The 26311-nt window shown below is 32.8% G+C and overlaps 3 protein-coding genes across 3 annotated transcripts; 2 read left to right on the forward strand and 1 right to left on the reverse strand.

Moving 5' to 3' along the window:
- Positions 1–3235: 3235 nt before the first annotated feature.
- LOC100250934 (probable plastid-lipid-associated protein 8, chloroplastic) lies at positions 3236–6147 on the forward strand. Its single transcript, XM_002282843.5, has 4 exons — positions 3236–3484; positions 5029–5152; positions 5514–5693; positions 5861–6147. The coding sequence occupies exons 1-4, from the start codon at positions 3272–3274 to the stop codon at positions 6058–6060; spliced, it is 717 nt and encodes a 238-aa protein (XP_002282879.1). The 5' UTR covers positions 3236–3271; the 3' UTR covers positions 6061–6147.
- A 2875-nt stretch (positions 6148–9022) lies between these two features.
- Positions 9023–14292, reverse strand: LOC100853529 (uncharacterized). Its single transcript, XM_003631728.3, has 5 exons — positions 13764–14292; positions 13021–13170; positions 12830–12886; positions 11200–11888; positions 9023–9958 (listed from the first exon to the last, which is right to left on the reverse strand). Exons 1-5 carry the CDS (start codon positions 14287–14289, stop codon positions 9251–9253), a joined length of 2130 nt encoding a protein of 709 aa, XP_003631776.2. The 5' UTR covers positions 14290–14292; the 3' UTR covers positions 9023–9250.
- A 7392-nt stretch (positions 14293–21684) lies between these two features.
- On the forward strand, positions 21685–25828 carry LOC100262959 (putative RNA methyltransferase At5g10620). The gene is made up of 6 exons (XM_010650128.2): positions 21685–21817; positions 22300–22442; positions 23059–23125; positions 23563–23640; positions 24477–24622; positions 25050–25828. The coding sequence occupies exons 1-6, from the start codon at positions 21749–21751 to the stop codon at positions 25087–25089; spliced, it is 543 nt and encodes a 180-aa protein (XP_010648430.1). The 5' UTR covers positions 21685–21748; the 3' UTR covers positions 25090–25828.
- Positions 25829–26311: the final 483 nt, after the last annotated feature.

Consider the following 26311-nt stretch of genomic DNA (forward strand, 5'->3'; position numbering starts at 1 on the left):
TGAATAATAATTTAATTTTTTTCATGTTACCAAAAATGCCCCAAGCGTTACTTGAATTTCACGAGTTGCTTAAAAAAACCTAAGTCTATTAAGGGTATTTTGACCAAGTTGTTTACAAAAACTTGGGTGCATGTGCACCACAATAAGCATAGTTGCTTAGAATTGAAATAAGTGTACTTAAAATTTTGTACAAATAAGGAAGCTATTAATTAGTAATTAATTCACAAGCATAAACCGTAAAGAATGTGCCATGAAACAATCTTCAATGCCACCAACTTCCTAGTTTGTACAACCCCAAATTGGAAATAATTTAATTCTATTTAATTAAATAAAAACACCCATGAAAATTAGAAAAATTGATTCACAACTTTGTAGATTTTATAAAATAATAAAATTATATTTTGGTTTTTTAAAATATTGTTGATGTTAAAAGGATTTTCTTTTTCTTTTTTAAATGTAGTAGTCATAATTATTGGGAAGTGTCTCAAATTTTTAATAGGAATATATTTTTTTTAGGAAAAATATTATATTGAATATTTTTTAATTTCATATGTAATTGTAATTAAATTTCTTATATAATAAGGATATTTGGGACCAATAATTGTATATGTTTATTTTGTTTGTAACATTTTCTATCACATGATAAAAATAAAAAAAAATCATCTGTGAAAGTAGATATGATTGATTAAATTGCATTAAAACCCCATGGAATTTTGTGTGTAACTCGTTTTCTTTTTATGTTGGTCCATTAACATATTTATATCAATGATTTTTTTTTCTCAAAAGACTTCTACATAACAATTTTAGAGTACATTTGGTGGTTGTAGAAGGATTTGAAAGAGATTATTTAATTATGTAAATCAAATTCTAATTTTGTACAAATCATAATAGTCAAAATTTTGGAATATTATTTTCACAGTTCCATTATTGAAAAAAACATACCTTTAATCCATATAAATTTTTTTGAAGAGACCAAATAATAGGCGTAATAGAAATCGTGTTTTTCTCTAGAACCCTTTCATCTTTTTGTTTTCTCTTATATGTATCATTGATTGAATATAACGCTTATTTTATAAAGTGGAGGGAGAATCGATTTCTTATAAAACTAAGAGTGCGCTTTCTATCGATCCAAACCGTGCTCGATGAATCTCCCATGGATCATTTTTTGTTTTTAATTTTTATAAATGCCTTACTACAAGATTGAAGTCCTTTAATTGAGGTTGCTCTGATTGGAATTTTGTTACCTCATTTTTTTAAAAATAATTTTAAATTTGGAAGTGATTGATCAATTGATTGGGCATGACTAGTCCGGCCTGGCACATCCAACGACCATATGTTGACCGTGTCATTTTCCAATGACTAGTAATCGGTTTGGTCGGAAGGTCCAAATCCAACTATATCTAAAGACTCGTTTGAGTTTCCACTTTCAATTTAAATACTCCAACTTTTATTTTTTTACATAGAGAAGACTTCCAAATTTTGTTAAAACATTATTTAGTACGCCTTTCCATCATAGTTTGAATTGTAATTAGGATTTTACCCATGTTAATTGTATCATTGTGAGAGGAATTTAAGTTGGAGTTATCAAGAAAGTTTTTCGAGTATGAGGTATTACTTTACTTTTAAATTTATAAATATTATTTACTTTGAATCCAAATGATCTTTCACGATTTTACGATAAGGTGATGTTTGTTTTTTAGTTAAATAGAAAAAGTTTAAATATTTAACTTTTTCCATTCAGTTAAAAATAACTTATTAACATCGACCAATATTACTAAACTAAACTTATTGGTAACAAATTCACTTTAGTTATTTTGGTTAATATCAATAAGGTACTATTTTGACTTTTTCTATTCAATAAAAAAACAAACATCACTTTAGTTTTTTGGTTAAAAGAGATATATACATATATAACGTCAAAAACATTTTCCCTATTTGATATGGTATACTACAATCGTCTTTATATAAAGACATAATATATTATGAGATTGAGAGGTTAAATACACAAATATCTCTTATGAGGTTAAACAAATTATATATTGGGATTAAAAATCTACTCTAATATTATTTATAAATATAATAATAATAACAAAATAATAAATAAAATAATAATGATAATAATAATAATAATAATTTAATAAATCCAAATAAGGTAATTATATTTATGTAATGCTCTTGAACGATGGTTGAAAGTGAAAATAATAATATTATTGTTATTTTCATTTTCAAGCATTTATATTACCCTTCATATCAATTTTTATTTTATTATTATTATTATTATTATCATCAAATGTCATTATATTTGTTTTAGATTTTTTAAGTTGAGTTTTGAAGATCATAATATATTTTAATGTATTTTAAGCATTCGAGTTTGAAGTGTGTAACGAGTGTCACATCCTTAAAAGAGGTATTGGGTATGATATCAAAAGTGAAATATCCTTTTTCTAAATAATAAGCATTCTATGAAAGTGTAAAGCTCAAAGATTTGGTTTAAAAGGTTTATTATGGTCAAACCTTGACCTCAAACCATCATCACAAATTTTGTGTGTTGACCCACATTTCTTTCTATTATTAATTATTAATTACATTTGTCTTTTGTATTAGGCTATTAGCTATATATATATATATATATATTTGAATCTTAAAAAAAAAGGGTGTGTTAGATTAGGATAAACCTAGTATATTTATCCATTTGAAATATTTTTTTTTTTAAAAAAGAAGATATAAAAAACTTTTAATTATCATGGTGTGTGGATCAACATTTTATTTTTTATTTAAAATAAAAAATAAAAACTCTTATACCCAAAAACAAAGATTTAACTTATATTCTTATTTTTTTTAAAAAAAAATTTAAAAATTTATGGAAGTAAAAATTTTTATTTCTCAAATTTCTCAAATTTTTAAAAGTACATAAGTTATGTACTTAATAATTTCTATACTACTTTATAAAAGACATTTTATTCCTAAAAAAGAAAAAGAAATATATTTTAACTATGGAAGCATGTTTGACTATCTTAATGTTATATTTTATTTTAAGAATAAAAAATAAAAAATATTTTCTTGGCAACCATGGCCATTCAAAGCTAACTCAATGAGATAAAGAAAAACACAAAAGCTGGACGACGTGGCGGCAGGTAAGCCAGGCATTGAATTACATGCGGCCCCGCTTTTGATTTCCAGACCTACGTGGCGCCACGTCACCACCATAAAACAAATAATAATAATAATAATAATAATAAATTTTGCTCTATCTGCAGCGACGAGCTCAGCCATGGCTTCTTCAGCTGTGCTCTTCTCCTCTGTCAGAGCCTGTGAATTCTCCAAACCACAAACCCTAATCCCTCGTTCGAATTCGCCATTGATCGTCTCGATTCCTCTTCATCGTCGGCGTCACAAGAACGGAAGAGTCTTCGCTTCGATCTCGGTCACCAGCCCGGAAGTGCGGACCGGTCCGGACGATCTCGTCGCCTCAATTCTTTCCAAGGTCAGGTTAGGTTTAGGTTTACGTTTAGGGTTTACTGATTCGGTTGCTCCTGTTTAGTTCCTGAGAAAGCTGCAAAAGAGAAAAGGAATTTAAGAAATGGAAAGGAGTTGGATTATTATTATTATTATTTTTTAAATGTTGTTAATTTTTAAGAAAATGGATTGTGGAAGATCGCGTCTTCTTTTTCAAGTCATGAAATTTGAGGAATGAGAAGCAATTAGATTATTTAATTATTTCCAAACGGGGATTTGGGTTGATTTTTGTTTACTATTCCTGGTGTGATTCTGTTTTTAGTCTTTGTTTTTGGGAGGTTGAGTGCTAGAGATGGATACTGGTGCTGTAGGCTTTTTGTGTGCAGCGATTGGAGTAGTGGATTGCGAAGCTCTCAGATATGTATTCAGTAAAGGCATGTTTGGATATCTGTTCAAATTGAATCGCCCTATTGTTCCATTTATAATTTTTTTATGCAAATAAATCTTTGTGAACTGGTCCATTGAAGAAAATGGAAGCAGCATTTTCAAAACATGGTAGCAAAAGGAGAATTTGTGACATTTCCAATTCTAAGGCTAATTCTACTCCATCAACATTGATGAAATCTTCAATTTTCTTTGATTCTTCCATTACAAATGAAGGATTTGTTGCTTCAAATACTATCTAAAATACAATGGGCCATTCAATTCCCCTGGAATTTTCAAGCTTGTTGGGATGGAATTTGGCTTTTACAAGTTCCAATAATAAGATTAGTAGAACAAGAATCAAAGTACTAATTTTAATTGTACACAGGATTTGAATGTTGATGGTGAAACACCCTTTTCTCTTTTCTCTTTTACTGTTTGGTATCTTTTGGCTGTTGGCTTTTGTAAATATTTGTTCAATAGTTCAATAGAATCAATACCATTGGTCTTTGTGAAATTTGTATGTGTGCATTCACATCCATGCATACATCCATTCATATATAGGTAATGTGATAATGCAAGCATGCATACGATGCTTGGATACATATAGCTTTGGAGTTTTTTGTTTATTGTGCCTTTGGTGTAAAGTTGAGTGATTCCAGAGATGGTGGTTGATCTTTTGTAGCAGTTGCCTTTTAAGGTGGTAAATAATTGAGTCTAAAGCTGGGAGAGGGCTCCACTTTTTTTTTTTCTTCTTCTTTATCTGTATTTGGAAGGAGTGTAGTACAAGGATTTATTACAGTATACTTGGGTCCCCTGTTGGCTCAAGGATTACTTGGTAAACTAGATTCAGTTAGTTGATGGGTTTTCCTTCTGGTCTTCATAGACCCCTTTTTCCTTTTGGGTGGGGGAGGTTCCTGGACTCTATGTCTGTGATTTGCTCTCCTTCATCAGGTGGCTTTTGGCCTAGGGTGCCACCGACTTTGTAATGAATGCTTATTAATGACTATGCTGTGATATTTTTAATTTCAAATTGTCTGGGGTTTGTAGTTGGGGATGGTAATATCTTTGCCATTTCATTTTGTGGTGTCATGTTTTGCTTTTCTAAAATTTGATTGTTGCGGACACTGAGTTCTATATCTTCAATAGGTTGCACAAACAGATCGAGGAGTTTTGCTAACTAAAGACAAACATAAAGAGGTAGCTGAAGTTGCTCAAGAATTGCAGAAATACTGCGTTACAGAACCAGTAAAATGCCCTCTTATCTTTGGAGGTAAAATTCAAAAAGTGCCATCAAGTTTTGTAATTGAATCCTAGACTTCCATGCTCATTGAGTTATTTTTTGTTTCTGGCACCAACCTTTTCTTTGAAGTTTTTATGTTTACGTAACAAGTAGAATAAGAATTAAAATTCCCATCTCGAGTTAAGTGTTGCAACGGATCAAATATTTTATATATGCACAATCCAAGTGCTTTGAAACCAGTGGGCATTCTTATATTTGCTTTCCTTCTGTGTCAACTAAAACACACTTTTCATGCATAACTCCGTTTGAATCATATGATTTTTAAAGTTCTTGAGAAGTTGACTTCAAGTTACATTCTTTAATATTTATAGTTTAATCAAATGCTGTCCAGAGTGGGACGTGGTGTACTGTTCAAATCCAACCTCGCCTGGGGGTGGCTATAGGAATGCATTCGGCCGGTTATTTTTCAAAGCAAAGGAAATGATTCAGGTTGTTGAAGCCCCTGATATCGTGAGAAACAAAGTGCACTTTTCTGCTTTGGGTTTCCTTGATGTAGAGGTCTCTTTGAAAGGTAAATCTATTGTAAATTTCAATCAAAAAATAGAAATGCGAAAATCCAGAGTACCAATGTAGAGGAAACTTGTATTTTCTTATTTGGAATTTGTTTTCTCCTTGAAAATGAATTGGATGCTGTATCATCTCAATGAATGCTGAATTTCCATATGAATATGCTTGTAGGAAAACTGAAGGCCTTGGATGATAAATGGATTCAAGTTGTATTTGAGCCACCTGAACTGAGGCTTGGTGCATTAGAATTCCAGTATGGGGGTGAGAGTGAGGTGAAGCTGGAGATAACATATATAGATGACAGAGTCAGGTTGGGGAAGGGTTCCAGAGGTTCTCTATTTGTCTTTGAAAGACTCAGAAAAACTGTATAAAATATGTCAAAATTCAGCCCTGATGCCTTGATATGTTAAGTATTCCTTGTAATCCTTGCCATAATAACATTTTAACTATTGGTTTTCTGTCTTGTGTAATATTGCCATTTTTATGTTGTGCAATACCCATGTTTAGAATGCTTCTCAGTAGTAAGCTTGCTTGGTTTGCCAATCTCATTGAAATAATTTATGTTACAATGATTCATCTAAATGATCCAAATAACTAAGCCTTGTCAAGGACAGTTTTCTGTTTTCTAAAAAAAAAAAAAAAACACATTTGATAGAAAATAAAGTGTTTTCAAATAATATCTTTTGGTTGTTTTTAGTTGTTTCAATTTGTTTTTTAAGAATTGCTTTAAAAAATTATTATACAAACATAAAGAATGATTAACAATAATGTAGAAAATATAAAATGATTTTTAAAGCATATTTAAAAATATGTTAAAAATATTATAAGGATTTCAAACATATTTTCGTTTTATAAAACATTAAAGAACAGTTTTAAAAAATCGTTCTTTAAAACTATTTTTCAAAACTATTTTAAAAAACAATTACAACAAATTGGACTTGACAAATTGGTTATTTCATTCGTTTATGCAATTAAATATGTCGTTTGGATGGTTCAACATTTAAAACAGTTTGTTAATCAAATCGAATTTGTAATATGATCGATTGACTATCCGACTAGCCAATCGGATCTGGTTTTAAAATCCATGTATCATGGAACAAACTACGTACTACAAATCACTTTATTAAAAGATAAATTCAAGACCTTTGATTAATTAGAACTTTGATTTCATACTAATCTATCAATTATTATGCTTGAATTCAAGTACATTTGTACAATATAATTCGTTGACTCATTAACAAATAACTTTACATTTTAGATTAATTGATAGTTTAACATAGTATCAAAGCACTCGTTTATTTTCTTATCGTTTATTTCCTTTTTTTGTTTATTAACTTATATGTAAGTTTAGTTTATGAAGACTGTCCATGAATCCTCTATTTCTTTGGGCACATGAAATGGAACATTAGGACTTTAGTCCAAATAAATTGATATAACTGTTAATATACCAATTGTCCTAAAAGCTTAAAGGATATAAATAATACAACACCATACTAAAATTTCCTAGGTATGATGGGTGTCCATGGACATTATGTTTTGCATGGACGTCCTTGAGTCATTAAGGTGTTCAATCTTTGTGAGCCTGGCTACATTAGTGCTGCAGTTACATTATACTTGCCAATGCAACTGAAGATAATTGATTGCTAGGACTTCAATCCAATCTTTACAGTGGCCATTTGATTCATTCAGACTGTTGTCATTGTGTGATATGTAACACATGGTTCATTTGTGCCATTTAAACTCAAAAGCTGAATTGTATGTTGGGTAATCGAAAATTTTTTAAGAACCCTTAAATATGGTAAGAATTTATTAGAATGAAATAACTTCTGGGTATTGAAAATTACACATAAGATCTTATTTTGACATTTTTATCCTTAAATTTTATATATATAAAATGTTTGATGAGACATGAGAATTAAAAATTATTAAAGGGTATTTTTGTCCCAAAGTCTTGAGTTGAGTCTTGCAATGGATAGAATGTTACAGCACATATGCTCTATCCAAACTGCTTTGGAACCTGAGGGTATTCTTATATTTGCTTTTACTTCCGTGCCATCCTACATAGTATATCCTTCTTATCATGTGGAAATGCATCACCCTGTTTGAATTATGCGATCTGTAAAGTTCTTGAGAAGTTGACTTGAAGTTAACTTCTTCAATATTTATAGCTTAATCAAACGTTGTTCAGAGTGGGACGTAGTGAAAGGGAATGATTCAGGTTATTGAAGCCCCTGACATCGTGAGAAGCAAGGTAAATCCACTGGGCATTTCACACAGTAGTAATATTGCTTGGTTTCCAAACTTCAGTTCTACAATAGGAATTAACTTCACGAATTTATTTTGATCATTTGGATGAATCATTATTGTGGTGGCCTTCAGGGAGGGCCCCGTCATGAACTTGCAACACGACATAAATTCCTTATATCGAAGGCTCTCTTATAATCGTATTCTCGAGAATATGAACCAGATGCCATGTTGTCAAGAACACGACCAATACAAAGGGTATCTTTTTTATTATAAAAAGTTATCATTTACTTCGAAAAGATGACATGTGAGCGCTTAAAAAATATAAATATTAAAAGATATTTAGGAAAATGATAATCGAAAAATTAGTGTATATACAATTATAATATTGAATATTTCATCATTTGGACGAAATTATGATTCTAATCATCGATTTAGATTATATATAATTCCAAAGGACTCTCTCTATATAAACTTCAAGAGAACAACTCCTAAACTCCTCAAGTGATCCCGATCTTTGTAATCCTTACAAGTTCAACAAATTAATTTGGAAAGGATAAAATTCTTAATTTATAATTTTTGGCACTAATGAATATTAATTGAATAGGATTAAGGTGTAATTGATGAAAATGTAAGTTTAAAAACAATGATGCCCTTAAAAATACTTTCTTAATAAAAGATAATCAATATCGAATTATTTCAAGAACGATATTAAAGTTCATCTGAAAACTATCATTTGTAGTCATCAACCTGTATTTTATTAAGGTTAACAAAATTAATTATTAATAGTGAAAGAATAAGAGTGTATTTGATAATAACTTTAGAAAATATTTTTGCCTTTTCTTTTTCTAATATTTGAATAATAAAAAATTTCAAGTATTAGAAAAATAAAAAACGCTTTTTAAAATCAATCACTGTCCAACGAGTTCTAAATTTGATTACATGGCCAAAAAAATTATATTTCAAGAATTATTATACTTCTGCAATTATGTTGCATTAATCCACATGTATATCTAATACTCATGTTAAACTTTTAGTTAGGTAGATTCCACTAAAAAAAATTAAAAACCTTGAGGAGAATTCAGAGCATACACAAAATGAACACTTGATTAATTTTTCCTATGGTGTGAGTCAATATTTTGGCTTTAAAAACACATGAGTTAGTACTGTTAATTCGTTTCTTGTAAGGTTAACAAAGCTTTGTTAAAGTTTGTCTGCCTGTCTAGATTTACTCAAAAATTAAAGCTAATTAGCAGAGAATAAAGTTGCATGTCAGCAATTTTTACCTTTACAATAAGAGAGGGAGGGAGAGATCTGTCAAACCTGATGACCACCAGTTGTTTGAGGCTTGGAAGTCCATGCGGAGCTCTTCGGTCGGAACAACTTGGGGACCCAAGACAGGAGAGGAGCACAATCGTACCTCGGACAAGCCTTCCATACAATCTTCAGCAGGTGGGGTACGGTGCTCAGAAGCGACAGGTACAGAGACGAATACGAGATGGCGAAGATGGTAACAGGGAAGAATGCAGCCAAGTAGAGACCAATCCGCTTCCATTTTTCCTTGTTGTTCACCATGAGGATGATGGTTGCACCAAACGCCACCATCATCATGGTGACGGAGAGTATCAACAACGTTAGACCCACCATCAACTTCTGAGGAAGAGAGTGCCGGAAGGCTTGTATCGGGAAGGAGGAGGTGAGAATGGAAAGGAATGTGACCACTGACGTTAACGCGAAGGTAAGGGAGAGTACGTCAGTCAAGGTGAAAACCACGAAGAATGATTCGTAGATAAGGATGGGACGGCCAGTTTCTTCATTGGAGCCTCCTGGTATTGTGTAGGCTGCAGCGAAGGCAACTGTAGCGATGAGGACAGCCACAATGGTGCAGTTTTCGGAGGTTCGCTTTATCCATTCTTTGCCGTTGGTATGGAGTCGAGCATAGGTGGTGGCAAATAATTCCTCCGGAGTTTGCTTCTTTTTGTTTAGGTGCTTGGTGGCATAGGTAGGAGAAATTTTCTTCACCCGCTGCATATACATGTATATACACGATCACATGCGTAAGAATAACCATTAGTTTATGTCTTAAAGTTGTTTCCCTAAACTAATGTCTTGACTTTGTCACTGTTCGTAAACATTTTGGCTACGTTTGGTTCCGGAAAATTTGAGGGAAAATACGAGGGAAAGAAAATACAAAGGAAAAGTAGAAGAGAAGAAAAAGTGAAGGAAAATTAAAAAATAGATTAAAAGTTGATAAATTATTTTTTTTATTACTTCAAACTCATTTTATTTATTTTAACTCATCAATATAAAGATTAAATAATTTAAAAATACATAAGTTTTTAATTAGTTTTAATTATATTTGATTTTCTTTGATATTTTTCATAGGACAACCAAATATGAGAAAATCATTTTCCTTAACATTTTTTTTCTTTCCTTTGTACTTTCCAGTAAAAAAAGTTATGAGATAAAGTTTGTATAAATCATAAGAAGTGAATAGAAATACGAGGAGAGTGAGAAATATGATAAATACAAATAGAGGGAAAATATTTCTCATCCGTAGGTAGACGTAAATATGGTTAATCGAACATTAAAAACTTATAATCCTTTGTGAGTGAAATATTGTTTGATCTTTATGTCCATATATTAACTATTATCATAAACAATGATGTGGTTTTAAGAGTATAATAAAAATTATAGTTTGTAATTGTGGTTAGACTGTGATTTTAACATTAAAGGTAGAAGATGTTGTACAAAAACACTAATTTAGGTAGTGTTTGTTTTTTTGGTTTTTTGTTAAAAGCAATTTAGTTTTAAAATTTAAGTTGTTTATTTTTCTACTTTTTCATGACTTATTATAAACTTTTTACTAAATAAAAAAAGTCAAAATATATAACTTTTTCTAAATAGAAAAAATAACATATTGATTTTTTTTTACTTTTTAATACTTAATAGAAATAAAATACTGCAAAAACAAACAACCTAATATTTAACACTATTAAGCATTAAGGTTCTATTTAGAATTAAGTAAAAAAACAAACACCACCTTAATAAATATTTAGAAAATAAATCTAGATTTAAAATTTTCTTTTCAAAAAACATTACTTGTGTACGAGCCAAAGGAAGACTAACATCGGCCAGGGTTTAGAACTTCAATCCAATTTAAGTTGATGTATAATGTTGGTCCAATGCGAGAATAAATGGAATAGTGCAAGAATGATGAAACCGAGAGAGAGAGAGGGGGAGAGAGAGAGAGAGAGAGAGAGTACCTCAAATAGGAGCAACTCCTTTCTCAGTTGAAGTGCTGGGCTTTGAATATTTTCTGCTAAATAACTTCTCTTCTTCTTTCTTGCAGCCATATGCAGTATCGTATTCCCAAACTTGTCAGTCCTGGTTATGAGCCTCCTAGCCAGTATTTCCTTCTTCATCACCAGTTCAAATATTTCTTTCTGGCTATACTTGATGGCTACATGCAGGATGTTCCTCCCCTTTTTATTGATATGCTCAAGTGCCTGAGGGTGCACATTCAGTATTTCTTCCACAATCTCGATATTCCCACACATTGTTGCCAAAAATAATGGAGTTTCCCCTGTCGTTATGGGATCTTTGTATATTTCTTGGTAGTCATCTCCTTTCTCTTCCTCTTCCTCTTCTTCTTCTTCTGCTTCTTCCTGTTCTACTTCTAATTCATGACCATTATTTTCAGTGGAGGAAGATTTTGAGGCCTTTTTCATTTGATCATCCAAGGAAGGGGTTGATAACTTTGATGCTCCTCTATCTTCTTTCTCTTCTTTTCTGTATTTGTGGGGCTTAGGCTTACTCTGAGCTTCCCCTGCTTCGGTGGTCTTCCATGAAGTGTCTTTTTGGATCAACAACTTTGCCAGAGCACAGGCTGATTCATATTTAGCCCTCCTTTTCCTAACTTCTTTCAACATGGGCCATCTCCAATGTGGTTTAGCTTCGCAACAAATGAAAATGTGCAGTTATGGACAATGTTTCCAAAATCAGTTCCTTATATTTTTAAAAAAACAAAAGTTAGCTTATTTGACTTAGGCTTGTTAATTTAGTAAGAAAATAGAAAATAATTTTTTATTTGTAAAAATAAAAATTAAAGTATTTCTATAAAACATCTTTTTGGTTGTTTTGGCTTATTTTTAAAAGGTTTGTTTAAAAAATAATTATATAAATATAAAGAATGATTAAAAATAAAGTACTATAAATAAAAGTTGGTTTTAAATTATATAAAAAATATGTTAAAAATATTTCAAAATTTTAAACAATTTTTGTTTTATAAAACATTATATAACAGTTTTAAAAAACTATTTTCAAAAACTAATTTTTAGAACTATTTCATCTTGAATATAATCCTATTTTTTGTGTTTAGAAACTTGGTCAAACTGCTCCATATTTTCTAATATATTTTTTTTAAAATAATTTATTCTATACTGTTTTATTTTCAATTATTTTCTATATTTTACAATTACTTTTTAAAATAGCAACCCGAAAAACTGTTTTTGGATAAAAATTATCAGTATGTGTTTTTTTTTAAATAAAAAACTGTTTTTAAACATAAATCCTAATCATACTCTATTATCTTGTTTTCACACATAAGGATTAAGAGAAGACCAAGAAATTTAAATAAACCAGCATATCACAAAGATGTCATCATATTAATATTTGTTACAAAGTTAATAATTAATTGAAGGATCGGATAGAATTCAAATCAAAACTCTTGATTTAGAACTTATTTGATAGTGATTTTAGAAAGTGTTTCTAATTTTTTTAACACTTTAAAATTTTTATCATTTAATAATTAAAAAGATTAAAAATATTTTCTAAAATTACTTTCAAACACACTCTTAAATGAAAATCTGATATGATATTACTAGCAGAATGTACCAGATAAAACTTTGGCTTGGGACTCTTCATCATCTTCTTCTTTTTTCCTTGACAGACCTGAAAAACAATTTCATTCACTCCACAAACTTGTGATCATAAATGAGAAAATTTTGGCTACTAAATAATGATGAAACAAGAAGAGGAAATTTGCACAAAATGGAAAAAAAACATAGAAGGAAAATATACTGTACAAGAGGACATGAAGTGCTTTAGAAATCCATATTCTCTTCCAACTTTAAATGCCAATGAATCGCATGCCAGAAGTTGAAGAGCAGTCATTCCATCTTCGTCTTTTAGATTACTTATATAGCTATACTTTGTTGTGATCAACTTAGCCAGGTCTACAAGTATAAATTTCAACAAGAGTAAGAGTTTGTTTGACAATATTCGTATTGGAAGTACTTGATAAAAAGTGTTTTTAGGGAATCATTCATGAAGTAATCTTTTAGAAAGTATCATACTTGATTTTTTAATTTTATAAAACACTTGATATTTTTTTAAAAACTCGTTGTACCAAAAGTGTATAGTCAAATCGACACATTGAATCTTCTTACAATTATTTATAAAATAGGAAAATAAAATAAAATTAAAAAAGAATATAATTAGACTCACAATTTTAATTAATTTCTTGAATTAGATTTTGACAATTTTATGTACAAGCTAATTGGGTTCAGTCATGAATGATGATAGACTAAACCTTCTAAGATAACCAAAATCATTAGGGTGACCAGTGCCCAAATTTAAATTCATTACCAATGCGCAATTATATATATACTACAATTTTTTAAAATTATTATTTTGCAAATAACAAAAAATCAGTTTTAGAAAACCTAGGTTAAGTGTTCATCTTCTAAACAAGACCAACCCTAAAACATAGAGGCCTAGCTAGGGGAAGGGAGTGGCACTAGAAGGAAGAGAGCAAATGGGAACTCACCGAAGTGCTCAGCAAGGATTGTAATATGAAGAATAGTGGTTTCATCTTTCCTCTGGAAAATGCCTTTTAGACATTCTTCTTCCTTGGGGCCTCTTTTCTCAACTTCACCAACTAGAAATTTGAACATCTTCTTCTCCCCATTTCTTGCGGCGCAAAAGAGAGGAATCTCACCATAGACATTGCGCTTCGTCAACAACTCCGGCGCTCTCCTCAACATTTCTTCCGCAGCAGGCAGCAGGCAGCTATCCGTGGCTGCTTCATGGAGTATAGTGTTTTCGACATCGTTTTTAACAGTGAGTTGTCTGGGATCATGGTCTTTGGGCAACATTTCCAGCAGCTTAAGCACAAGATCGCTTCTTTTGGCATCACAGGCCACATGAATGACTGTGTCCTTATGTATAGTCATTTTGTGTAGTGGGCCTTCTGCTGTTTTTCCGCAGAGTTTGATCACCTTTGCCTCGTCTCCTTCCATAAATGCATGGTAAAGATGTCCGTTGAGTGCATCTTCATCTTTGATGATCGCCATGGGAGGACATGTTAGAAAACCACACTGCACACACTGGTTAGTTCATAAGAAAATAAAGAAAACTGAAAATAAAAAAAAACAGAGAATTAAGGAAGAAGATTAGACCGAGTCTTGTGGAAAACACAATCTCCTTAAAACAGATTCGCCTTCTCCACAGGTGCTTTGAGAATCGCAAGGCGTCTGTCTCCCAGGATAAAACGATCTTCGAATGGCAGCAACAGCACTCTGCAGCCACTCCGGCGAACTGGAATTTGTTCAACTCTATCACGGACACGGAAGGAAGGAACTCTTAAACACTCTGACAATACTCCTAAGTTTTTTCTGTACTTTTTGAAAGAAAGTCTACCACTATTTATAGACTTCAAGGAGGGAAGAACACAGACAGGTTCAGAAAGCCAAAATGAATTTGGCTTCTTGAGACTCTTAGAATTCTGGAAAATTGAATGAATTTACTTAATTCAATGGATTTATTAATTTCATTCATCCCCTTTTTCCAACAATTCCCCACATGAAAGAAATTAAGACACGATGAACTTTGTGATAGAGTACAACGGTTGAAACCTGCATAGGAGAGGTAGGTGTTACCCTTTGAACCTTCCCTTGTAGAAATATGTTTACTCTACTAGCTAAACAGTAGACACGATGTCCTTGAACTGTTCTGCCATTTATGTAGATGATGACATATCTCACACAGGAATCTTCCTAACATATTTCAGTTCTCACTTTTATGTTCATTTTGGCCATGAACATACGCCTGGTTCTGTAAGAGTTTAATAAGAATTGTGCCCTATTCAATTCCCTTAGAAGCGGCCCCACTTCACTCTTACATAGGTGATCTCTTAATCACGAGTAACCCGCATTACTCTGTTCGGATTTCCGAAGCATAAGGATCATTAAAAGCATAGCTTACCCTTTCCTTTTACGGGCATCACTATTTTATCATAGGAATGGACTAGGGAAGATCCCCACAGTGATTTAACAAAGTCTTTACAGTTTAGTTGTCCCTTTTGAACCTAGATCTCGGGATCTCCAGTCAACTAGGTTGGGTATCCACTGTATTGACTTATTCTTTTATGGGCTTTAGTCCCATTCCCCTTGATGACTTTTCAACTAACTCTCTATTTAACCCTTTGGTTAGTGGATCCGCAATGTTATCTTTGGATTTCACATAGTCCACAGAGATAACCCCAGTTGAGAGTAGTTGTCTAATGGTATTGTGTCTACGACGAATGTGTCTAGACTTACCATTATACATATTACTCTGTGCTCTACCAATTGCAGATTGACTATCACAATGTATGCAAATTGGAGGCACAGGCTTTGACCACCTTGGAATATCCTCTAGGAAGTGGCGTAACCATTCAGCCTCTTCCCCACATTTATCTAGTGCTATAAATTCAGATTCCATTGTGGATCTGGCAATAACCGTTTGTTTTGAGGATTTCCACGACACTGCTGCACCTCCTAGTGTAAACACATAACCACTATGGGATTTTGAGTCTTTAACATTAGATATCCAATTCGCATCACTATATCCTTCAAGTACAGCAGGATATCTCGTATAGTGCAGCCCATAATCACGAGTAAACCGTAAGTACTTTAGTACTCTTATAATTCCTTGCCAATGCTTGGCTCCGGGATTACTCGTATATCTACTTAGTTTACCAACCGCATAGGCTATGTCTGGTCTTGTACAACTCATTAAGTACATTAGACTGCCTATTATTCTAGAGTATTCTACTTGAGAAACACTCTCATCTTTATTCTTGGACAAATGTAGAGTTACATCCACCGGTGTTCTAGCAACTCCAGAATTATCTTTATCAAACTTTCCAAGAATTTTGTCTACATAATGTGACTGACTTAATATGAGTTCATTTGATGTTCTTTTGATTTTTATTCCCAATATAACATCAGCAAGTCCCATGTCTTTCATGTCAAACCTTGAATTCAACATGTTCTTTGTAGATGTGATCATCTTATCATCACTACCAACAATAAGCATGTCATCTACATACAAACATACAATGACATATCCATGTTCTGTATCCTTGACATAAACACACTTGTCACATTCATTGATTTTGAAGCCATGTGACAGCATAACATTGTCAAATTTTTCATGCCATTGTTTCGGTGCTTGTTTTAAGCCATACAAAGATTTCACCAGTTTACAAACTTTCTTTTCTTGTCCTGGAGCTGAAAAACCCTCAGGTTGCTCCATATAGATTTCTTCATCTAAATCTCCATTTAGAAAGGCTGTTTTTACATCCATTTGATGTATTTCAAGATTTCTCAATGCAGCAATTGCAAGTACCATCCTTATGGAATTTATTCTCGTCACAGGAGAATAAGTGTCAAAATAATCTAGGCCTTCAGTTTGTCTGTAGCCTTTGATTACAAGTCTTGCTTTATACTTGTCAATTGATCCATCTACTTTCATCTTTCTCTTGAAAATCCACTTGGAACTTAAAGGTTTACAACCTGGTGGAAGATCCACTAGTTCCCAAGTATGGTTTTGCAATATGGAATCAATTTCACTCTTAATGGCCTCTTTCCACATAAGACCTTCTGTAGAGTTCACTGCCTCTTCAAAAGTTTGAGGTTCGCCTTCAAGCATAAAAGTTAGAAAATCTGGACCAAAAGACTTTTCTGTCCTTACCCTTTTGCTACGTCTAGGTTCTACCTCAACTTCTTCATTTTGATCCTGACTCTCAAGCATTCTTTTTGATGAACTTGGCTCTTCTTTGGATTTACATGGAAATACATCTTCAAAGAATGATGCATTCCTTGATTCCATTATCGTGTTCTTATGAATATCTGGGATATTTGATTCATAAACAAGAAACCGATAAGCATTACTATTATGTGCATAGCCAATGAAAATGCAATCAATAGTCTTAGGTCCTATTTTCACCTTTTTAGGTGGAGGAACTGCCACTTTAGCAAGACATCCCCACATTCGTAAGTATGTGTAGGATGGCTTTCTTCCTTTCCATAACTCATATGGAGTCTTTTCTGCTTTCTTTTTGGGTACCTTATTCAAAAGGTAATTAGCAGTTAAAATGGCTTCTCCCCACATGTTTTGTGGCAAACTAGAACTTATTAACATTGCATTCATCATTTCCTTTAAGGTACGATTCTTTCGCTCAGCCACTCCATTGGATTGAGGCGAATAAGGTGCTGTTGTTTCGTGTATAATCCCATGTTGAGCACAAATGTCAACAAATGGCGATTCATACTCACCACCTCGATCACTTCTTAGTACCTTAATTTTCTTGTTGAGTTGATTCTCAACTTCGGTTTTATAGAGAACAAATTTCTCTATAGCTTCATCCTTACTTTTTAGTAAATACACATAACAGTATTTGGTGCTATCGTCAACAAAAGTAATAAAATATTTATTACCACCTCTTGTTTGTACAAATTTCAAATCACAGATATCACTATGGATCAAATCAAGGGGTTCAGTGTTTCTTTCAACACTTTGAAAAGATGACCTTGTTAGTTTTGCCTCAACACAAGTTTCACATTTATGGTTGGAGTTAATTTGGAATGTTGGTATATGATTTAAGTTAATTAATCTACGTAATGTATCATAATTAACATGTCCTAATCTACCATGCCATAGATTAGAAGACTCAAGCATGTAAGTAGAAGTACTAGCTTTATTCATATTTGACTTAATAATAGTCATTACATTGAGTTTCCACATTCCATCACTCATATACCCTTTCCCAACATACATTCCACTCTTGGACAAAACAACTTTGTTTGAATCAAAGACCAACCGAAATCCATGATTATTCAGCAATGAACCAGACACCAAGTTCTTGCGAATTTCCGGTACATATAAAACATTGGTCAGAGTCAACTCTTTCCCAGAAGTCATCTTCAAGATTACTTTACCTTGACCCTTGATCTCAGAGGTGGCAGAGTTCCCCATGAACACTTTTTCCCCATTCTCAATTGGTTCAAAAGTGGAGAACATTTTCTTATCAGAGCATACATGGCGAGTAGCACCAGTATCAATCCACCATTCCTTTGGGTTAGAACCCACCAAGTTCACCTCAGAGACTACTGCTGTGAGGTCAATGTCATAAACATTTTTAGTGATGTCGTCAATCACATTAGCTTCCTTAGGTTTATTCTTTTTAGGCAGTCTACAATCAACAGACTTGTGACCTTGCTTACCACAATTGAAGCATTTCCCTTGAAATTTCGGCTTCTTTGAGATCCCTCCTTTAGGTCCCAACTTAGATCCTTTTCCTTTGTTGTTGTTCGTCTTTGCCTTGGAACTTTGACCATGTTCCACAAAGTTAGCCTTGGCCTCATTTAGAGTGTGCGCCCCTTTCTTTTCAGATCTTCTATTATCTTCTTCAATGCGAAGTCTAATAATTAGATCCTCGATGCTCATTTCCTTTCTTTTGTGCTTGAGGTAATTCTTAAAATCTTTCCAAGCAGGGGGTAATTTCTCAATAATAGCTGCTACTTGGAAAGTTTCACTCAACATCATTCCCTCAGCATGTATCTCATGCAAGATTACTTGAAGTTCTTGGACTTGACTTACCACAGTCTTGGAATCTACCATCTTATAGTCAAGGAAGCGACCCACAACAAATTTCTTAGCCCCGGCATCCTCAGTTTTATATTTCCGGTCTAGAGATTCCCATAGCTCCTTAGCTGTTTTCTTGTCAGAATAAACATTGTACAACGAATCAGCTAAACCATTCATGACATAATTTCTACACAAGAAGTCAGAATGTTTCCAAGCATCTATAGCACTGATGACTTGGATATCGTGTTCGTCTTCTTTGAGCTTAGGAGCATCCTCAGTCAAGAATCTTGCAAGATTCAACGTGGTCAAATAGAATAACATCTTTTGTTGCCACCTTTTAAAATTTAGTCCACTGAACTTCTCTGGTTTTTCTCCTGGTGAGACAGAGATTGGTACAGCAGTAGGCATCGCTGGCACTTGGGCCACAGTAGGGGTTGCCATTGGGGCTAATTCAGTTACAACAACGTTATCGGATTCAGTTGTCATTTTCCTGAAACATCCAAGAAAATGTGTCAATTTCTTTTTCCTTTCTTTTTTTTTTTTTTTTTTTTTTCTTCAAAAACTTAAAAAAAAAAAACTGAAAATCACTTTACAGAGTATTCCCAGGAAAGCCTAGTGGGGTATAATGACCCAGACCAGGACTAGCTTCCTTAGACAGAATATTCAGTTCCCAGGAAATTGGAGGGGTCACAAATGGTCCCGCTTAAATTCCAATTACCTTAGACAGAACTTCTCTGTATCATAATTTCCAAATTTTCAAAAGACTTGGTACAAACTTTATAAGAAGGTATTTTTCCCATAATAGAAAAAACATGAGTCATAGTCCAATGGTGTCATACTGAGTTGAGCATGAGAAAAAGGGCTTAGGTTAAGAGTTCGAAACTTCTTTGTGTAACAAATGGTTGTTTTTTTTTTTTTTTTTTTTTTTTCTTAAAAAAAAAACACAAATTTGAATTTTTTTTTTTTTTTTTCCGATAAACCCAACTTCTTTTTGTAACAAAAGTTGTTGTTTTTTTTTTTTTTTTTTTCCTTCAGATAAACCCAACTTCAACAAACTTATTATTATTATTTTTTTCTTTTCGGAAAAAAAATTTGTTTTCCAAAAAAAAAAAAACCAACAAACAAAATTTTTTTTTTTTTTTTTTTTTTTTCCGAAACCGAAAACGACAAACCAAATTGTTTGTTTGTTTTCCCGGAAAACTTAAACAACAAGATTATTTATTTATTTATTTTTCCAATTACAAATTGTAATTTTTTTTTTTTTTTTCCTTCTCTTCACAACCACGGTTTTTTTTTTCTTCTTCTTCTTCTTCCTGATAACTTCTTTTTTTTTTTTCTTTTCACCAACCACTGGTTTTCCTTTGAAAAAATCTGTTTTAAGATTGTTAGAAAACCACACTGCACACACTGGTTAGTTCATAAGAAAATAAAGAAAACTGAAAATAAAAAAAAACAGAGAATTAAGGAAGAAGATTAGACCGAGTCTTGTGGAAAACACAATCTCCTTAAAACAGATTCGCCTTCTCCACAGGTGCTTTGAGAATCGCAAGGCGTCTGTCTCCCAGGATAAAACGATCTTCGAATGGCAGCAACAGCACTCTGCAGCCACTCCGGCGAACTGGAATTTGTTCAACTCTATCACGGACACGGAAGGAAGGAACTCTTAAACACTCTGACAATACTCCTAAGTTTTTTCTGTACTTTTTGAAAGAAAGTCTACCACTATTTATAGACTTCAAGGAGGGAAGAACACAGACAGGTTCAGAAAGCCAAAATGAATTTGGCTTCTTGAGACTCTTAGAATTCTGGAAAATTGAATGAATTTACTTAATTCAATGGATTTATTAATTTCATTCATCCCCTTTTTCCAACAGGACACACCAGAGATCGATGATGGCTTTAAAAACAATTTCATTGAACATGAATATTGATATATAAGTTTATAAAAGTTTGATGCTGTACTTACGAAGCACTCATTGAACATGAATCTTGATATGTAAGTTAATAAAAGTTTGATGCTGTACTTTACGAAGCACTCTCTCTCTCTCCTCTACGAAGCATCATATTCCTCTTGTAAATCAAAGATAGAAGATCATGTAAATCAAATATAGAAGAACAGGGGTCTCTCTCTCTCTACTTTACGAAGCATCATATTCCTCTTGTAAATCAAAGATAGAAGATGTGGGGTGGAGACAGCAATGAAAAATTGATATATGTATATATATAGACACACAGGGCTAACAATGGGGATTAACTTCCTCTAAGCAAACAACGAATGTTCCTGTAATAAAGTGCGTCTAGATGGTTTTTTCGGATAGATCCATTCAAAACTTAAGTTAGTTTTTTTGAAACAAATAAATAATAGTTTTTTAGGAAACTTTTTTTTTTTTTTTATATTCTTAAATTCTAATGGTTGATGGTTTCTGATAAAGTCTTTCATATACTTTAAATGCTAATAATTAGTCTTAAGAATAACGGTTTTTGAACTTAAAATTAGACATTTTTGCTTATAATTGCTCTTGACGTAATCGTTCAAAACATTTATTACTTGTGTAATGAATATAGATACTGTCTGGATAACCTTTATTTATACTTAGACCAGAAATGAGGTTATACCTAGATGTATATAGGTCCCACACTCTCAACTTATTTTCTCATGGTTTTGCCTTTACCTCATTTTTATCATCCCTTAACATTATGAAGATAAAACACAAAAATTCTACGGAGAAAACCAAACGGCGTCGTTTGATCTCCAAACAAACGGAGAAACTGAAACAGCGCCGAGTTTCGAAGGACACGGAGAACTTCAAACGACGTCGTTTGCTAGAAACCTTCGTCTTTCTCTCAGATGGCTCAGTCTCACTCTGTGGAGAAACTGTAAACAGCAAAGAGTAGAAGGAAATGGCGATTTCGCTCTCCCTCTGTTCAAATATTATTCGTCAGAGACAGAGACACACGCCTGAATCAGTGGTACAGTTAACTCAACTCAACCTCACTTCATATAAATTTATTTATTTATTTACAATCTTGTTTTCTCGGATTCCAAACAATGAATATGTAAGATTTTGATTTCAGTTCCAACATTTTCTCTGTTTCCGAACGGAGCATCATTATTAATATTACAATAATTTTAAATTTTAGTGATGAATCAAACAACCAATAGGTGAACTTGTTCTTAGGTTTTTTTCCCAAAACTCAACCGTCGCACAAAATTTTGATTGTGACTTAATGATTTCCTATCGATTGTGTAAATTCCGAAACGGTTTCTTTCAGATTTCGGCTCAGTTGCAATGAACAGCACTGGTTGAATTTACTTTTCTCAGAAACTCGGAGGGAAAGTTGTATCAGATTTTATTTTCCTTCTTATTTTTCGTGACAAACAAACAGCAGAAATTGAGATTTCTTCTTCATCTTTAAGGTTTGATGGCAAATTGTTTTTTGTGTTTGCGCAGAGACCGGTTCCCATACGGATATTAACAGTAGGGAAAAAGAGATCCCGTGGGGTACAACTCATTGTCGATGAGTACATTGAGAAGCTGAAATACTACTGCAGCCCGGATGATATCCAAATCCGGTCAAATCCTAAAAATGCTCGGTTTGTTGCTTCATTGGAATCATCTGACTTAAATGCTTCACTGATTTTGCTAAATTTTAATTCTATGTTATGAGGATTGTAAATATTGATATAATTTGTTTATCTGCATGTGTTTCTTTTGATTAGTTTTCATTGAATAAATGTGTCTTAGACGTTGTTGCAGAAGCATCTTCACCCAAATCACAAATTTATAATGTGAAAAATATGGATGAGCATTCTATAGATATATGCAGAAATAATTGTTGAGTTCCTTCTAATCTCCAAATCCTGTATGTTTTAAAAGTAAAATTGAGGAGATTTTGAAACTGCAATCTTCAACTAATTTTGTTTGTTTAATTTAATTTCTGTCTTTGAGATGGAAGGTCGGGCTTTTAGCCCTTCCTTTTCTACAGTAGTATGCCACCATTGATTCTTGGAAGCCTGAACTATTTATCATCCATCTCAAGGCAGACCCTAAACCATTATCACATGATGAAACTTTCTGCCACCAGGACCTTTCCCTCTGTTGCATGTGTTGACTGATAGTACAGGAAATACTTACTGGAGACTTTTTTTTTATAGATCATTGGTTTATTCAGAAATGGTTTATGTTGTAACACTTTGTCATACATGGCAGCGATGTGAAAGCTCAGGTTGAAAATGAAGATACAGCAGTCATGGGTCTCATCCGGCCTGACGATTGGGTATGATCTCAAACACCATTTGGGCATTATCACTATGTTAATTTGATTTTTGATTGTTAATTGCGGTAATCTTACTTGGTGCTTCCTAAGGATAATTTCTTTTGCAAACACTCAAAAAATTGAAAAAAAGAAAAGTTACTTGAACATCTGCTGACACTATTATTAAGAAAAACAATTATTTGTCTGTTCATCAAAATTTGTTTTTCTTGATTTCATGTTTTAGTTGAATCTCCATGTTTTCAAACTCTGAAACATTATTGAATTCATTCCAGAAGATGGATTTGTAACTGCAATGCTTCGAAAACAAAAATGTAGCACCTCCATTTCTACAAGAGTTCCCGGGGGACCTTTAAAATACTTGCAGGAAGGATTTCTTTTTGTTTGTTCGAAGCTTGATTGCATGTTCTTATCTCCACTCCATTGTTATTTAATTGTAGGTTGTGATGTTGGATGAGCATGGGTTAGACCTTGGATCCATACAGATGGCTGAGTTACTCAGAGATGTCGGGAATACAGTATGGGCGACTTTGTCTATTTAAATATTCTTCAAGCACAAACCTATATATACTTGGAAATGGATATTTTCTTATTCTAGTGGATGTGCATGCACACTGCATGAAGCAGATCATTTAATGCTTTCATACCATATCCTAGAAGTACGTATATGCAGATGTTTGCATGTCAATGAATATTGTATAGTGCAAAATTATCTATGTTAAACTATAAAATATTTCATCTTCCATGGACTGTGATGGGAGAGTGTATGTAGGGGGTGACGGGGATAGCTTTGATACCATGTCTAAGTTGCCCCTCTTCCCTAGAAGCTTAAACTGTTAGGATTTGAGCACACAATTGATATCATGCTCCTATGCCTTGATTACTTGGGGTTCAATTATTATCTTAGGGGAAACACTGTACTGCTGGCCAGATGGGCAAAATAAGTTTGCTTTTTCTACTTCTCAGTTTGATGAATTTGACTTTTATGTCTTGCAGTTACATGAAAGTTTTTAATTTCATATACCTTAATCATTGTCTACGTAATTCCACACCCTTGGATCTTAGATATCAAGCTGGGTAATTATTCCAATCCAATTCCTTGGGCCCTTGCAATCTGTAACTGACCAAATAGCTAGTTGAGATCAAAACTAATCTCAACTTGCATCCTAGATAGGACCTGTGATGCATCTGAAAACATGTGCCTATGCAGCTACCCCATGTCTTGATTTGCAACTTTTTTTTCTTTGTGGTTTTAATAGGTTGATTTGCAACTTCTTGATACATATATATATGATTTAAGCATTACATTTAAAGACTTTCATGTTGGTAGCTTTTTATTACTTCTGTTTCTCAGGGAGCTGCAAGGTTATCATTTTGCATTGGTGGACCTTATGGTCATGGAGAGCAATTGAGAAAACGTGCTAACATATCGATCAAATTGTCTTCAATGGTCTTAAATCACCAAATTGCTCTACTTGTGCTCATGGAACAACTTTACCGGTAAGGATGTTGTAAATTGCAATTGTATTTTGGATCCAGTACCATTTGGTTTCATATTTTTTAAATATGAGCTTATGAATCTTGCTAGGAATTAAACTTAAAAACACATTTGTGTATTATGAAAGATGAAGAAATACCATATTGGATATCGTATTTCTTTGCAAATATGATCAGGAAAGCTTTGCCTTAAATAAGATTACCAGAAAATGCAAGGTTTAGATCAAGTATGGGAAGTGAATACTTTTTATTTTTATTTTTATTGCTTTATAATGAGTTCATTGTGTCTACACCATATTCTGTCTGTGGTCCAGGTTGGTTAAGGTCATATTAGGGTTTAATGTCTTTTGATTGTTTGTGAAGTTCTGTAATAACATGTTCTTCACTTAGTGAAGTAGAATAATGATTACTTTATTTTTTGTACTTTTAGGGCATGGACAATTCTAAAAGGGCAAAAATACCATCATTAACAATTTCTATTGTGTGAGCTGAATCATATAAATGTATTATGGTAATAAACACACTCTCTCTCTTTCTCTACATGGTCTAATCTTCTTTTTCTTCTGATTGTCATATGTTTGCTTTTCAACTAATGAACTATCACCATGTTTCCTTCTTTGTAATGCTGCCACAAGCCAACAATTCTCTTCAACCTTGTTGTACTTGGCATCTACCTCTTCTATCTTCCAAACTTCCAGTACATTTATTGAAAACGAGTATGAGCTAACTTAAATTTCAAATCTCATTTAACTTGCCTTAACAAAATTCTTCTCTTGCTGATCGATGAAATCACTGAGACCTTGGTTTGGAGGTTCTCATTTCTCTCTTGCAAAGACCACCAACCCACCCAAGGAATGGTCACTCCAATCAGCATTTCCAAGGTGACACCATAACAAACCATGCCCCCCCCGACCAAAAAGAGGCAGAACAGAGAAGCAAAAACAAAGAACCATGGTGGGGAGATCTCTCGAGCCTCCCTGGCGTTGATCAAACAATGCTTTAACAGTTGATCGAAGGTAATTCAACAAAGTTTCCCAGGATATGATGCTGGTTTGCCTCTTAATTAGTACTAATGTAAGAGTTCAGATTATTCATTTCTCTTCCATTTATGTAATTCAGTTAGATAAGTTTAGGGTTCATGTTGAACTTGCTGTAATTTCATGGAAGTCAATGTGCAATTCTGAGTAATGCCAATATGTTGACCGGATCTTTCCATCTTGGTTCAAGAAAGTGCTAAAGAAAGAAAAAGAAATACTAAGGCTATGTTTGGTTCCCGGAAAATTTGAGGGAAAATGCGAAGGAAAGAAAATACAAAGGAAAAGTAGAAGGAAAGAAAAAGTGAAGGAAAATAAAAAAATAGATTAAAAGTTGATAAATTATTTTTTTTGTTACTTCAAACTCATTTTATTTATTTTAACTCATCAATATAAAGATTAAATAATTTAAAAATACATAAGTTTTTAATTAGTTTTAATTATATTTGATTTTCTTTAATATTTTTCATAGGATAACCAAACATGAGAAAATAATTTTCCTTAGCATTTTTTTTCTTTCCTTTGTACTTTCCGGGAACCAAACATAACCTAAAGAAAATGGTTTCTTATATTTGGTTTCATCACAAAAAATATAGAAAATAAAATAAAATATAATTGAAATTCATAAATTTTTTATATATTTTTAAATTATTTTATT

This window comes from Vitis vinifera, chromosome 4 (genome assembly GCF_030704535.1).
Source record: "Vitis vinifera cultivar Pinot Noir 40024 chromosome 4, ASM3070453v1".
Lineage (NCBI taxonomy): Eukaryota > Viridiplantae > Streptophyta > Magnoliopsida > Vitales > Vitaceae > Vitis > Vitis vinifera.

Bases quoted from the DNA above. Each gene is read 5' to 3' on its own strand.
- LOC100250934 (XM_002282843.5), top strand. From the start codon at position 3,272: ATGGCTTCTTCAGCTGTGCTCTTCTCCTCTGTCAGAGCCTGTGAATTC. The intron at 3,485-5,028 runs GTCAGGTTAGGT...TATCTTCAATAG, and splicing joins TCGCCTCAATTCTTTCCAAG to GTTGCACAAACAGATCGAGG. The intron at 5,153-5,513 runs GTAAAATTCAAA...AATGCTGTCCAG, and splicing joins ATGCCCTCTTATCTTTGGAG to AGTGGGACGTGGTGTACTGT.
- LOC100853529 (XM_003631728.3), bottom strand. From the start codon at position 14,289: ATGGCGATCATCAAAGATGAAGATGCACTCAACGGACATCTTTACCAT. The intron at 12,887-13,020 runs GTACAGTATATT...ATTGTTTTTCAG, and splicing joins AAAGCACTTCATGTCCTCTT to GTCTGTCAAGGAAAAAAGAA. The intron at 9,959-11,199 runs GTACTCTCTCTC...ATGTATATGCAG, and splicing joins AGGAGTTGCTCCTATTTGAG to CGGGTGAAGAAAATTTCTCC.
- LOC100262959 (XM_010650128.2), top strand. From the start codon at position 21,749: ATGGCGATTTCGCTCTCCCTCTGTTCAAATATTATTCGTCAGAGACAG. The intron at 21,818-22,299 runs GTACAGTTAACT...GTGTTTGCGCAG, and splicing joins GACACACGCCTGAATCAGTG to AGACCGGTTCCCATACGGAT. The intron at 22,443-23,058 runs GTTTGTTGCTTC...CATACATGGCAG, and splicing joins TCAAATCCTAAAAATGCTCG to CGATGTGAAAGCTCAGGTTG.